The following is a 16,418-nucleotide window of genomic DNA, read 5'->3' on the forward strand; positions in this document are numbered from 1 at the left end:
CTTCTGTTTTTGTTCCTGATTTACAGCATCTGCAGTTCTTTTGGTTTTTATGTTACGAAACACCACTGCAGCAGGTGGGTCCTCTGACCCAGATGTTGGTATACTACCACTGAATCGCAAGAAGCCCTCACAGTAGGGGTTTAAGTGAGTAGCACAACCACTCTCCACCCATAGCATTCCCAAACATAAATCCATCACCATGTCTTTAAGTTACAGAATGATGAATATGTAATAAACCAACTGGAGGATACTTCATGCTTACTCATCTAATTCTGTGCACATCTCAGACTATATTTTTAATTATTTCATCTTTGAATGATACATTTTTGTTTTATTCTCTTCAACTTAGTTGTCACATCCATTGTCCTCTCTAACAATTCCGCACGCATTCTGAATGTATTTCCTATTCAATCATTATTTACCTCTTTAAAGCCAACATTTTCCTGATCCAGCTCAGCTCTCTCATTTTTGTTCTTTTCACGAAATGATTTTACACTGCAGAACTTTACACTTATTTGTATTTGAAACTTTCTTTTAAAATTTACTCGCTTATGTTTTACAATTAAGAATACAACCTCTGTGAGCAACATGTAAGAACATAGGATTTAGAAGCTGCATCAGGTCATTCTGCCCTTCAAGCCTGCTCCATTATTCAATAAAATCATGGCTGACATTGTTGGGGCCTCAATCCCAATTTCCTGTCTGCCCCACATAACTCTCTCAAAAGTCTTAATTCCTCAGTGTAGTATAAATTCAATAATAGCCTCCATCATTTTCTGAGGAAGAGAATTCTACAGACCAACAACTGTCAGAGAAAAGAATTCTCAGCTCTGCCTTAAAAGGGAGACCTCTTAGTCTTAAACTGTGACACCATGTACAGCAGATTCACGATAAAATGCACTTTGCATCATTTAATGCCTCTGCCATTATACAATAGTGTATGCTCCAAGTCACCCTGAATGCTGCCCCAGGTAAACCACTAATATTTTAAAATAGTGATATATAGCTAAAATAAGGGCTTAGCGCACTAATTTCCTTCAATCCTACTCTTCCTTATTATCCTGGCATTATTTAAGGAGAACAGTACATGGTTAACACTACTTTAGCAAATATTTTGCAGTAATTGAGCAGAAGCTGATAGAAATCCAAAAGGTGCCACTCATTTGAAATCCTTGTTGAAAGGGCTCTTGCGGCTCAGTGGTAGTGTCCCTACCTCTGGGTCTGAAGGCCCAGGTTCACAGAAACATAGAAATTAGGTGCAGTAGGCCATTCAGCCCTTCGAGCCTGCAATGTGATCATGGCCAATCATGCAATTTCAGTATCCATTCCCGCTTTGTCTCCATTCACCTTGATCTTTTTAGCTGCAAGGGCCACGTCCAGCTCCCTCTTAAATATTTCTAACAAACAGACCCCAACAGCTTTCTGTGGGAGGGAATTCCACAGGTTCACAACTCTGAGTGAAGAAATTCTTCTTCATCTCAGTCCTGAGTAGCTCACCCCTTACTCTTAAACTGTGACCCCTAGTTCTGGACTTGCCCAATATCAGGAACATTCTTCCCACATCTGGACTGTCCGGTCCCATCAAAATTTTATCTGCTTCTATGAGATACCCCCTCACTCTTCTAAATTCCAGAAAGTACAGTCTTCATATGTCAGTTCTGCCATCCCAGGAATCAGTCTGGTGGACCTTTGCTGGGTTCACTCAATAGCAAGAATGTCCTTTCTCAGACTAGGAGACCAAAACTGCACACAATACTCAAGGTGTGGCCTCACCAAAGCCCTGTACAACTGCAGCAAGACATCCTTACTCTGATACTCAAATCCTCTTGCTACGAAGGCCAGAATGCCATTAGTTTTCCTCACTGCCTGCTGCACCTGCATGCCAACCTTCAGCGACTGGTCCACCATGACATGGTGAATCTTGCATCTCACCTTTTCCTAAACTGCCATCATTCAGATAATAATCTGCCTTCCTGTTTTTGCCACCAAAGTGGATAACCTCACATTCATCCACATTGTATTGCATTTGGCCACTCAGCCAGTCTGTTCAAGTCACCCAGCAGCCTCTTAGCATCCTCCTCACTGCACACACTGCCACCCAGCTCAGAGTCATCTGCAAATTTGGAAATATTGCATTCAATTCCTTCACCCAAATCACTAATGTATATTGTGAACTGCTGGGATCCCAGCACTGAACCCTGCAGTACCCCACTCATCACTGCCTGCCACTCTGAAACGGAGCCATTTATCCCAACACTCTGTTTCCTGTCCGCCAAAGCGTTCTCTATCCATATCAATTCATTACTTCCGATACTACCAGCTTTAATTTTCCTTACTAATGTCAAAAGATTACGTCGGATTTGGATGGAAATTGCAACTTTTTGGTCTCAACATAAGGACCTTGTTCGATACCTTGCCTGATTTTCCCAAATTGCTCACCATAGCCCACAATATTCTGGGTCAAAAAATTTCTTTTAAAGGATTTTAATTGCATTAATTTTTTTTCCAAATACTGCACAATCATTTCACAACTTAAAGTTTATTTCTGTGATACAAGTGGAAAAACATTTACAATGACGGGATTATTTAATATAAACTTTCAGTTGCTGGCACATCCGACCAGTGGCTATGTAATGTAGTAGCATATTTTTACTGAATGCTGATCTGTAAACTTTAGATCCACTTTGGTTCTGGCATTTTACATCTGTTTATAGGTATCTAAGCATTCATAATATCCATTTCAGCGACTAAACACTAACATATTCTTACACAGAATGTACAAAGTTGAAATATAACATGTTGGAAAATTCCACTTGTTAAGCACAAAGGGTTAAATTGCTTTTCAGCTTTTGGAAAGCATAAAATTAACCCTTCATCTTCTTCATCCTTGCTGTCTGTTGTTACTAGGCAAATAATAAGAAAGTAACAACTGTTTCGTATTATTTAATGTTCCAATCATCATGTAACACTATTATCTGACTCAAGAACATCGTCACACGAAAATCACTCATGCTTACAAAATAAACATTGATTAAACACGAGTTCTGATCTTATTTTTCTATTTAATATCATGGCATTACTAATAGAACAGTTGCATATAGTTAGTGCTATTAGTGCTATTTTAGTGAATAGGTCAATAAAGGTATTATAAAGAGCATGTGATTGGAATGCTATTAACGTTTCTTCTTCAGCATTTTTAGTGCATTGTAGTTTTATCATCTGCTGCACTTATCTACTTTAAAACATTTTCTCTTCTCCCAAAACCAAGTCAGGATTATAATTCCATGCATGCTGGGCATCCTTTCATGCCTTCTCATTGGGATATTTGACCATAGGAATGAAAAACATTGTCAAATCCTAGCCTTTCCTCACTTCATATACACAAATATACTACATCAGCATCACCGGATAGGGATTAGCAAAATTGTTCAATTTTCCTTTTCTATTCTGAGCAGTCTGAGACCAACTGCAGCTCATAAACACTGCTCAGGCACTCCGAGATCAGCTGAAGTTCATGCATAATGTTCAGGGAATCAGGAATACAAAAAACAATAAGATTAGCTAACATAGCACATGATAGGGAATCAAAATAGTTGTACAGGGACATGGACAAGTGCATGAAATTGGGACTAGTGCACTTTTACTGGTAGTTATGTCGGTGCATACCCAATTGGCCGTAGGGCCTTTTCTATGCTTTATGAATCTATGAATCTATGAATATGGCAGTGTTAGCCAAATCAACTTATTCATCAATTAAGCCATCAAGGGAGCCCTCCTCACTAGCATTTCTATCAATCAAGCATAATGTAATCTTTTCAGGATTATTTCCTCTGAATGAAGTTCAAGATTCTGATGAACTAAAAAATAAATTATGGAGCTACCATTATTCTTTACTGATGTTTCCCAGTTCTTTAGGATGTTGGCTGTAAGGAAACAATGTTTGCAAAGAACACACAGGAAAGACATCTTATCAGCTTAATTAAAAGATGGAGGCAACTGCTATAAATTATACTGGAATTTTTCATTTTGATTGAAGACTAGTATTTTTTTTTTAGTTTACTCAAAAACCTAATGCAGTATTATGGAGGAGAAATCTACTCATGCAGTACTGCCGCATATTTATCTTGATTCCTCGGGAGCTGCTGGTAAACTGCTCACTTTCTCTAAGGCATTTGTCAGTGACATCAGTGAAAAAACTTAATAAAAAATTAAAATTAATGAAACTTCAATTAAGGCATTCCACTGCAATTTTTAAAAGAAACCACTTACACTAAATCACACCATTTCTTAATTAATTGCTAAAGTCATAATGTTACAAAGGCAGACTATAGATTCGACTTGTTAAATATTATCTCAGGAGCAAAACAGCACAGCACACAAGGTCACTCATTTGTGAGACAGTTCTGATTCTTTTTGGATCACTGTCTAGCATTCTGAAGATGTTTTGAAACATGCATTTCTTTAGCTTGCCCAACAGAAATTAATTTATCATTCAAGCAACATAGTGGCAACTAAAAACAGACACATGAAAGCAGCCTGACGAAGGCAATTCAAAACCTCCATGTTTCAGGTTACTCTGCATTTAGTACTGTTTCTGTTGATTCTGTAATTCACGTCAGAATCTCTGAATTTGTTGATTGCTGGAACTACAAAAGTGTCAACTGTTTCAGTTAAAAATGTTGTTACTGCCCTCTAATGTATGGTTTATCCAAACAAAAATAAACAGATGATAGAACTAGTTTGCATGCAGCTTTATTACTATATATGTACATTATGTAGTGTATTACTGTAGCTGCTTTTAAAAATCTGGCATTTTTATTACTTCATGATATATATTCAGATAAAAACTGGATGCTATGAACAGGTTGGTCACTTTATATTGTACTGGAAATTCAGATTGCCAAGTAATAAAATTAATTACAAGAATAATGAATAGTTATAGTGGACAATCTGGAAATTGATTGATGATTGCTTGTTCTTTCAGGGGTAAATGCTCAAAAAGTATAGTGGATAAATTATTCATGAAAAGGTAACTAAATTTATTTCATTTACTGCATTAAGCAGCAAAGAAATCTCAGGAGGAATAACTTTTGTGTCCAGCAGTATTGGCATAGCTTATCTTAATTTGATGGTATCCCTCTGCCCATTCCCACTGCAAGTTAATTTAACATTAGGCAATTGCACATTTAAAATGTAGTTATGACAGTGCATTTCCTTTTCCTCACAATAGGAAACAACTGGATACTTGAATGTATAAAATAGGGATATAGCACATATATTTTGCTTTCAGTTTATTTTTAAAATGAGTGAACGGAAGCAATTACACACAGATGAACAAATAATGAATATGTTACATGCAGTTGGATCTCAAGTTGAATCATTTACTGATTGGTGTAGTGTTTCACTTATAAAATTTGTGTTTTAAAAACAAAAATACATTAATTGACTACTTCAAATGACAAGTCACTGAGAATGAATACAGCAAATGCATGCTGATAATTGTAAAACTTATGCAAATTTGGAAAATAGTGATAAATGGCAGTTGGAAACTAAACATCCAGTCTGTTATATCAATTATGACATTAAAAAGGCAAATCATGCAATTAACCAAAGAATTTAACAGCAGTCACACAGATTATGGAAAAAAAATGGACCAAATCTCAACAGGGTACTGGAATTTCTCAATTGAAGCCGAAGTATGGGAAAAATACATGCAACCAGTGGTAGCCCATCAGTAACTTTTAAAATGACAATTAGTTAATCAGTTACATTTTTATCAAGGGAAGGAAATTTCAATGAACAATATTGAATATCTGAGTCAATTAGTCAAGTCAATTTTGTGTTTAAATACTGAATCGTACACCTTCCCACCCTATGTATTTGAGGAATTCATTGATTCCATAAGTTTTTTTTAAATCCTTCTAAAAAGTCTTTTCTTGCTTGATCTGAAGGTACAGGATTTAAGGCAATAAATATACAATCATTTTATTTGTAGATCAATTGATAGACTTGTCCTGGATGAACTGAAAAATTCAAAATATTACTCCTGAATACATTTTTTTCTCTTCAATTGGGAAATTAATGATAAATAATTATTTTGAAAGTAATAAACTGAGGATTTGCTAAACAAACGTACTGTTTTGGTTATTTTCAGTTAAAACATGGGAGGAACTTGTAGACTCTGGCTCAGGATATTTCATTGAACAAAAACAAAAGTACGTGCAAATATAAAATCATTATCTGTTTCCCATCATTCTTTCATTTCTATTCACTGGTTACACTAATTAAACCTACTGGGTATACACTTCAGATAAATTAAATTTTCATTGCATATATAAGTTTGAAATTAAAATTTCAAGTGCTCAGCTGACAACTAAGAAAATCTTCCACTTTCATTTAATTAGCATCAGACTTGAACAGCAAGGAGCAATAATCATCAGTTTGCAATGTGGCTTACAATTATCTTTTCATAAATTACATTTTATAATGCATTAGTATGGAAAAAGATTGATTAATTAGCTATATTTTTCCACATTAACGTGGACTTGAAACACCTATGTGGGACTTTCAAAACATTTTACAATTTAATTTCTAAATCAAAGATAATAACTTTTATCCAACCTGTTCAGACATGTTCTGACAGACCTCTGGGACAGGCAGGACTTGAAGCCAAATCACCTGGCTCAGGGCTAGAGACACTATCACTGCGACACCAGACCGTAAAAGACTCAGACTCCTTCTAACTGGAATTGAACCAGCAACATAAGGATGTTGGTTTTGTGATCTATCACAATCCTCCACTCCCAACATTCATTGACATGGAAAAACATAAAGTGTTGTAGATGTTTCCAACAGGATACATAAAAATGGCACTTACAACAATCTCCCGAACAGGTGAAATGGAACAGACCATCTTCAATATGCTTTCCACCATTACTCCAGCCCAGTTCAAAGCTGCCCAATTTAGCATGAAGCTATGGCCACCATGCCAGTAGCAAACAAAGCTAAAGGCCATGGCAGAAGAAAACATGATCCGTAGTACACCATGCCGTGACCCTCCCAATGGAATATAAATATACCTGCAGGAACAAAAAAATCAAACAGTAACTAACACATTGGGAGATTAGATTGAAACATATCTCTTCTTTTCAATGCTGAGGAAGTGCATGCATAGGAAAAGACTGAATGAAACCCCACCCTTATTCTGAAATACAATCCCACTTTTAATCCGGTCTGCCATCCATAAACAGCAAAACTGGGTGATTAATAGATAGTCAACTGCTAAAGACTGTATTCCTGACCCCTTTGCGCCTTCCATCATTTTAGCCCTTCTATCTTGGGTTGCTGGGAAGTCACCTGCCACAGATTGGCAGCTAACTCATCAGTTGGTGAAGGACAATAAAACAGAATTCATGATAATAATTTCCCACCGACAAAAACGGAATTGCACAATTTGAGGGTTCAGCTAAATTTGATGACAAGCAGGATACAGGTCTTAAGTTTTATACTATTTAACATTTTCTTGTGTGTCTGGAGGAAAAGGAAAGCCCCAAGAAGAAAGAGCACCCATGCCTCTCGTGTTCCAGTCTTAATCGAGCCCAAACTAAACTGCCCTCTCAAGCCTGTCATCTGAAATCTTATTCCTTTCCAATGGCTTCCATATCGCCCTCATGAGCTTCTGGTGCACACAGTTGTGGCTAATTTAAATGGAATCTGGGAGTTAAATGGCCTCGACCCACACTGGACTTCACAATCCCTCCCTCCACCATCATTAACACTGCCATTTTCCCAGCCCTCAGTCAGCATGCCACAGTCCCACCACAGGTTATTATCAGGGCTACAAAATTAAAGCTTTGCAATGTGATTTTCAGTCCATACATAGATATTCAAAACATAGTGCAGTACCCTTTTACATAAGTGGAAAAGTACTTAAGTGATTACGGACTAATTAAGAACATTTCATGTATGTATCCTAATTACCTCTGAAAATAGACAACTTCACAAATAAACATCTAAGTTGCCATTTTTTTATATAAAGAACACAGCTTCTACTGAGAAACGGTTATATTATGCTAAGGAATATTGATTTCAGTTGAATTCATCCATTTTTGATTTTGTCAACTTGTGTTTAAGACTAGATTCAGTCTTGTTAATAATTTACGCATCTTGGAATGGTAATTTTCAGAATATTATAGAGTTCATATGGAATTTTGGCACAGGATAAGGTCACTTCGCAGAGAAACTTTCTCTTTTCTCTGGAAAAGCACAAACACTCATTAGAAATATTGCGATCTCCTGGTTCAGGTTGCAATATTGATATTCCTAAGTTAATAGGATGATATTTTGTAACAAATGTCTCATGGAGATTAACAAATGGCTCCCAGCATGTGGTAAATGAAAAGATGATCTTGCAATAAAGTTATGGATGGGATAGTGGTGACACTTCAGCAACTTGCCTTTAGGTTGTCAGTTAGAGCTATTTAACAAGTGATTGACACGAGGTAAACAATCAGCTCCTAGAAATAGTGTATATTAACGGCTACTCCAAAGCAAGAGCCGTCCTCATCATGTTGTGGTCTTCTTCAGAAGGAGAAATATTGGGACAGACAGAGGAATATTGATGGAAAATCTTCTTGATGCTTTGCTTATTGAACAGAATTTGGATCAAAATCCTGTTCTCCCACAGCACTGGCTGTCTACCAACACCAATGGACTGCAGCAGTTGAAGACAGTTCACTATCATCTTCTCAACAGCAACAGGAATGGACAATAAATTCTGGCCCAGCCAGTGACACACACATCATATAAATGAGTTTTAAAAAAAAGACAACTGTCCTATCAGTCTAATCTTATTACAAAATAATGGAAGAGAGTTGTTGACAGTGCTACCTAGCAGCAATTTCTCACTGATGCTCAGTTTGAGTTCCCTCAAGCTCAGCTCATTATAGTTAGTTCAAACATTGACAGAACAGCTGGACTCCACAGGAGAGGTAAAAATGGTGTGCCTCGACACCAAGGCCACATTTGACGGAGTGCAGCATCAAAGAGACAAAGCAAAACTGGAGTCAGTGAGAATCAGGAAAGCTCTCCGTTGGTTGGAGTCACAAGAACACAAGAACTAGGAGCAGGAGTAGGCCGTCTGGCCCTTCGAGCCTGCTCCGCCATTCAATAAGATCATGGCTGATCCTTTCGTGGACTCAGATCCACTTACCCGCGTTCTCACCTTATCCCTTAATTCCTTTATTGTTCAAAAAAAATCTACCTTTTTTTTAAAAGCGTTTGCTGAAGTAGCGTCAACTACTTCACTGGGCAAGAAATTCCATAGATTAACAACCCTCTGGGTGAAGAAATTCCTTCTCAGTTCAGTCCTAAATCTGCTCCCTCTAATCTTGAGGCTATGCCCTCTTGTCCTAGCTTCACCCGCTAGTGGAAACATCCTCTCTACTTCTATCTTATCTATTCCTTTCATAATTTTATATGTTTCTATAAGATCCCCACTCAATCTTCTCAATTCCAATGAATATAATCCCAATCTACTCAGTCTCTCCTCATAAGCCAACCCCCTCAACTCCGGAATCAATCTAGTGATCCTCCTTTGCACCCCCTCCAGTGCCAGTACGTCCTTTCTCAAGTAAGGAGACCAAAACTGCACACAGTACTCTAGGTGTGGCCTCACCAGCACCTTGTACAGCTGCAACATAACCTCTCTGCTTTTAATTTCAATCCCTTTAGCAATGAAGGACAAAATTCCATTTGCCTTCCTAATTACTTGTTGTACCTGCAGACCTACCTTCTGTGATTCATGCACAAGGACACCCAGGTCCCTCTGCATAGCAGCATGCTGCAACTTTTTACCATTCAAGTAATAATCCTTTTTACTATTACTCCTACCAAAATGTATGACTTCACATTTATTTACATTGTATTCCATCTGCCAGACCAGAATCTAATCATTACCACTTGACATTCAATGGCATCTGTCATACCCAGCACAAAGAAAGATGACAGTGGTTGCTGGAGGTCAATCATCTCAGTCCCTGGACTTCACTGTAAGAATCCTCAGGGTAATATCCTTGGTGTAAGCAGTTTAGCTGTTTCATCAAATACTTTCCCTCTGTCATAAGGTCAGAAGTTGGGATATTCGTTGATGATTGCATGACATTCAGTACCATTCACAGCTCCTCAAATACTGAAGCAGTCAATGTCCACACACAAGACCTGGACAGGTCTTGGGCTGATAAGTGGCAGGTAATATTCATGCCATACAATTGCAGGGCAATGACCATTTCCAACAGGAGAGAATCTAAATCATTACCACTTGACATTCAATGGCATTACCATTATTGAATCCCCCACTATCAACTTTCTGGGGGTTACCATTGACCAAACAGTGAACTGGATCTGCCCTACAAAACTGTGGCCACAAGGCATCAGCAGCTGCAAATTCTGCAATGATTTACTCTCCTCTTGACTCTGTCGATAAAGCCTGTCCATCATCTAAAAACCGAAAGAACTGTAGATGATGTAAATCAGGATCAAAAATAAAGTTGCTAAAGAAGCTCAGTAGGTCTGGCAGCATCTGTGAAGGAAAAAAACAGAGTTAACGTTTCAGATCCGGTGACCCTTCCCCTGTTTTTTCCTTCACAGATGCTGCCAGACCTGCTGATCTTCTCCAGCAACTTTAGTTTTGATCCTGTCCATCATCTACACGACACAAGCAAGGAATGTGATGGAATACTCTCCTTTGATCTACAGCACCACTAACAACACTCATGAAGTTTAACATCCACCAGGTCAAATCAGCCTGCTCGACTGATACCTAGTCCACTAACTCAACTTGCTGAGGAAGATGTAGCTGTGAAAGGGAGTTTTAGTAGCTACTTGGTGAAACACATGAAGGAAAATTTCAAACAATGAAAATAAACAATGTAAAAGCGACAAATAGAAATTGCATCAGACAGAAGAGAACTTCAAGGTGTGCATTCAGAAAGAGAGGCAGCAGTAAATTACACACTACTACTAAACAAAATACTGCTGATGATAGAAATCCAAAATAAAAACAGGAAGTACTGAAAATACTGAAGAACTGTCATCCAGCTGAATTGTTAAGCCTGTTAATCACTCCACAGGTGCAGCTAGACTTGAAGTTTTGTGGCATTTTCTGTTTTTAGTTAACATTTTGGCAATCCTATTCAATTAAAATCTATTCATATTAATGAACAATTTCCAGTGAATGCAGTTTCCAATTCTGTGCCTGTTTTCTTAGTACCAAAAAACTCAATTTTACTGCAATGCGTACTTAGTGAGTGCAAAATTAGCTTGATTTTAAGCAAATGTACAATTTCTGTAAATTAAAACAATCAGGCCTCATGCACAGCATCCGCACTGGTAGTGAAAAGTACTTTCCGTTCAGGGCTCATAAGCAGAATCCCAATACAAACAGGATTGTGGTGCTTTCAATAACATTGACTAGCTAAACAAAGTGGACTAAAGAGCCTTCAATTATATGCTTGATATCAATGTCAATTTTAAAAGAGCTATTAGGGAAGACATGAAAAAGATTGGCAAGAGATATGGGGAAATTCACACCAATGCAAAAAAAAATCATCCATCTTGGAAAAGGATCAAAGTCATATCATCAGGCAAAATTGAGGGAACTTTACTTTCCATCTGGCACACCTGACAACCCTCGCCAATTGAAACAAAAGGACTTTGGGAGATAAGTACAAAAATATTATTTTCCAGATCAAGGACTCCTGCAAATGATTTATTTGTCAGAGCCAAGTAGTTACCATTACAATGAGCTATGAAGACCTTTAGAGAGGGTTATCACCATGGAAAAGCTCACAGTGGAGCAAAGGACTCTTCAACAGCTGACAATAGAGCTAATTTTCTGAACGCTCAGTCTTTCCTTGTGGATGCGTACAGTGCAAGATCAAAGGAAGTCTGTCCCCAATTTCTTTTTAATTTTTACCATATGTGCCCCCTGCGAGGCAGAATTCTCAACAGAAGTTTGCACTCAGAAAATCCACCACCTATTTTCCCATCTTAAAAGCTAGCAAAAGATTATGAAAAGTTACAGATCTCCAAAAACCTGACATTTCAAACACAGGCCATACCATTTCAAAACAAATCAATACCTTGAAATACATGAGATAACTACTTCTTCTAGCTCAAACTGCAGGAGTGCCGTCATAGAATCATAGAATCCCTACATGTGGAAACAGGCCATTTGGCCCAACAAGTCCACACTACCCCTCTGAAGAGCATCCCATCCAGACCCATCACCCCACCCTTTCCCTGTAACCTGCATTTCTCATGGCTAATCCACCTAACTTACACAACCCTGGACACTCCCGGCAATTTAGCATGGCCAATCCACCTAATCTGCACATCTTTGGACAGTGGAAGGAAACCTGGCAGAAACCCATGCGGATACAGGGAGAAATGTGCAAACTCCACACAGACAGTCGCCCAAGCCTGGTGTCAAACCTGGGTCCCTGGTGCTGTGAGGCAGCAATGCTAACCACTGAGCCACTGTGCTGCTCCATTACTTGAAGTGAATGGAAAAAAAAATTTTGGAATATCAGATAATTACCAGCTAAAATTGAAAAAAATATTTTCTAAACTAACATTAAATAAATATGCAGAAATTGGTTTATTTAGTGCAGTTTCTGCATTCTAGGATTGCTTTTCTTGGAAGGGTTATTTCCTATAAGTTGTTTTTGACTCCTGTCTCATTGTAAGGAATGGAGCAAGTAAATAACTTAAAGGCTGTTTGGTGGACCTGGATTTTTACCAATTCCTTTTGAAGCAAGGAGGGGTGTAGACCTTTCGTCATATGGTCAGAAAACGCAGAAGAATTGACTTCCCAAATATCATAACATCCAACATATTAATTAGGAGCAGGATTAGGACATTTGACCCCTCAGGCCTGGTCCTCTATTCAATAAGGTCCTGTCTGTTGATTGACTGTGGCCTCAAATCCACTTTCTTACCTAATCCTGATACCCATCTGACTCCCTCGTTAGTCAAGAACCTATACACTTCAGACATCAACATCGGAAGAGATTTACCAGGATGTTGCCGGGTATAGAAGGTTTGAGTTATAAAGAAAGGCTGGATGGACTGGTTTTATCACTGGAGCATAGGAAGTTGAGAGGCTACCTTATAGAAGTTTATAAAATAATGAGGGGTATAGATAGAGTTAATGAGAGTTGTCTTTTCCCTGAGATGACAGATTTCAAGACAAAGGGACACATTTTTAAGGTGATAGGAGAGAGATTTAAAAAGACGTAAGGGACAAATCTTTTACACTGAGGACGGGTTGCATGTGGAATGAACTTCCTGAGGAAATGGAGGATGTGGGTACAATTGCAACATTTAAAAGACATTTGGATAAGTATACGAATAGGAAAAGTTCGGAGGGATAAAGGCCAGGAGCAGGCAGGTGGGGCTAGGTTAGTTTGGGATTATTTTCGGCATGGACTGGTTGGACTGAAGCATCTGTTTCCGTGCCGTATGACCCTCCTCTCTTACTGTCGGTTGAAATGCTTTCCACAGACTCACAACATGAGAAATAATTTCTCCTCAGAGGAATAATTCCTCCTCATCTCCATCTTACAGGAGAGACCTCCTATGTTAAACTGTGTCTCCTCGTTCTGAATTCAACAGCATCTAAAGCTAATGTGTGAGGGTGGTGCAAAGATAGATGAGTGTAACATACAGCATCCTTAAATGGAAAGAGAAACAGCAGCTCTCTTGGTAAAAGTAGCTCCAGGCAGGAGCAGGAGTTCCTTTAAGTGAGGTTTTTGCTCTCAAACTGCCTGATCGGCAGGCTACAAGCCCTTTGAGTGAGAAGCCTGTTTTACAAACTAAAAGTACAATAACAGATAGGTGCAATGCAAACATGAGAGAGGTTGTGTAGGCAGTGAAAGGGTTGAAATTCTAGATCATGATTGGGGAATAAGTTAAAGCAGAATAGATTGCAAGATGGAACAAGTTGACTGCATTAGCTTGTTGGGTCTGGAGGACGCACTCATGCTCCTCATGGCCATCAAACGGTGCAATAAAGACATTTATCTCAACATTTCAGCCATTTTCCCCGATGCCTTCTATCTTAAACAGCTGAGTTTCCAGAATTCTTATAACATTCTGTTGCTTTGCCCTCTTCAATGCTTCTTCAAATTGGTGCTCAACAAGGAGGAGCCATTGGGAGCGCAATTGGTGTCATTCAGCAGGAGTCTTCCTTGCTATGTATGACCTGGTATTTTCCTTACCCTTATGAGGCAGTGACTTATACTACTAGTCCATCATTTTGATTTCAATAACAACAGGCAAGAAAACATATTAAGCTAATACGCTATTTTACTTCTTCACCAAATATCACTGCAATAGTTTTATCAAAAGGCACTATTTAAATATATATGATGAATTCTGAACATTTATTCAAATTTGCGCTCTGAATGCAAATCCTTTCCTTTAAATATGAATGATGCATTCCTTCTATAATTTGACATTGTCTATGTTCATTACTCATTATCTTAAAATGCAATGAAATGAAAATAAACTGTTAGTGCACATACATAGAAAATAAACTATAAAAATTCACTCTTGGTCATTTGCACCAGAGCCCATGGACAATTTGCTTTCTTCCTCCTTTGTTGTGTCTAGCTGTTGTACTGTAATTGCCAAATTTAGTTGCAGATCATCTAATATATTATCTATGTATTTTTGCTTTTCACATTAACTCAGAAAATAATAAAGAGTTCATACTTTAAGTTATGTACAAAATCAAGATCGTGACAACCCTCACTGTCTCTAAAATTGTTTCACTGGGGATTTTGCATCTGTTGTAATTTTTGGCTAAAATTACTTTTTCATTGTAAAATGTCATGTTTTCAGTGAATTTAAAAATGACTGGCTAGCATCAGTTGCTCGGTTAGAAGAAAAACATTGTAAGTCTACCCTTGGTAAAAGCAGCTAGCTGGTAAGTACAGGGTCAGGCCATCAGTGATGAGATCCTGATTTGTATGCAATGAATAATTTTTGTACAAAAATGTGGTCCTCAAACCCCAGCTACTGTAGGACAGTTGGCTTGCATTTGCATGCGGAAAAAAAAACAGCAAATTGTGTAGCAGAGCTATACTTTTCTCAAATCCCTCTCACCATTACTACTCTCCTCCAGCATGGAACTTGGGTTTGCAGAACAAAGGAGAAAAAAAAAATGGCATTTCCAATGTTACAACCTTGCCACATAATCATTCCCATTAATTATACACTATGATCTCCTACTGAGACATAGTAGTAATACCTAAGCTCAGATTTTCAAATTTGAGCTAAAGTCTAACATCAGGGAGTTCAATGACATCATATCTGCCAATGTCTGCGCGATCACGCACCTTTTAGATCACTACCTATGCAAGCATGCTGTGCAAATTATTCAGCTGATCGCTTGAAGAGCAAGCTAGATGTTCTTACTACTACTGTGACCTTCCCAAGTTGAAACTTCTGGCATCATATTTAAAAGGTCAACAGACACAGTTCAGTCACTGCAAGCCAGGAATCTTCCCTCAGCCTGTGGTGACTGCTCTCAGAAACCAGATACATTCTAACAAATTGAAGCTGCCTTCCAGGTTCGCTAACGCTGTCTTTCAGACACTACTGAACAGTGTCACTGAGAGAAGGTCTATACTCTTCCAGGGTGGCGACATCAGGAGGCCATCTCATCAAACCCAAGTAGCCTGCGCTGAGATTGCTGTGTGGGTCAGGGCTGGAAAGTCAATGATGTCCTGCTGTCTGCAAGGTTAAGTAGCTCCATTTTCTCTCCTCTACCTCAAACTCACAGGGACACTCAATTTAACTTTGTCACTACAGAAGCATCTCATAAAACCTCAGCACCTGCAAGTCTTAGTATCACATGTGTGATATGTGGTCAAGGGCTCACTCCTCATTAACCTCTCCAACTACTAGCCCTTCCTGCCCACTGGGACTTCAGACATACCTACGAGGGACATCTCACCACTATGCATGCTTGCACAGTGCTGCTGCATGCACTTCCATTGTATTCAACCCTCTCTTTGTCTCAAAATAAAATTATCTTGGAAACAAGGAAGAAAACTGTGGAGGACACCATATAAGATATTGTAACCAAACAAAACAACCAAAAGAGAAAAAGATAGAAAAGAAGGAACAAGTATATTTATTTCATTGTTTGGAACTGGGGACACTCAATTTACTGCCAATGAAGTACTTACTAAATGTAACTACGCTAAGAAACGTAGCAACTAATTTGAACACAAAAACCATAAACAACAGATGATAACCAAAGATAGTAAGAACTGCCGATGCTGGGGTCTGAGGTAACACAGTGTGGAGCTGGAGGAACACAGCAGGCCAGGCAGCATCAGAGGAGCTAG

General features: G+C 38.5%; 1 protein-coding gene across 1 annotated transcript in view; it reads right to left on the bottom strand.

The window, feature by feature from the left end:
* hhat (hedgehog acyltransferase) overlaps positions 1 to 16,418 on the bottom strand; it is a 196,191-nt gene that overhangs the window by 101,605 nt on the left and 78,168 nt on the right. Inside the window, exon 8 of the mRNA XM_048601411.1 lies at positions 6,878 to 7,079. Coding sequence (XP_048457368.1) covers positions 6,878 to 7,079 — 202 coding nt within the window. The remainder of the gene's footprint in view (positions 1 to 6,877; positions 7,080 to 16,418) is intronic.

The sequence above is a fragment of the Rhincodon typus genome, chromosome 9 (assembly GCF_021869965.1).
Source record: "Rhincodon typus isolate 14 chromosome 9, sRhiTyp1.1, whole genome shotgun sequence".
Lineage (NCBI taxonomy): Eukaryota > Metazoa > Chordata > Chondrichthyes > Orectolobiformes > Rhincodontidae > Rhincodon > Rhincodon typus.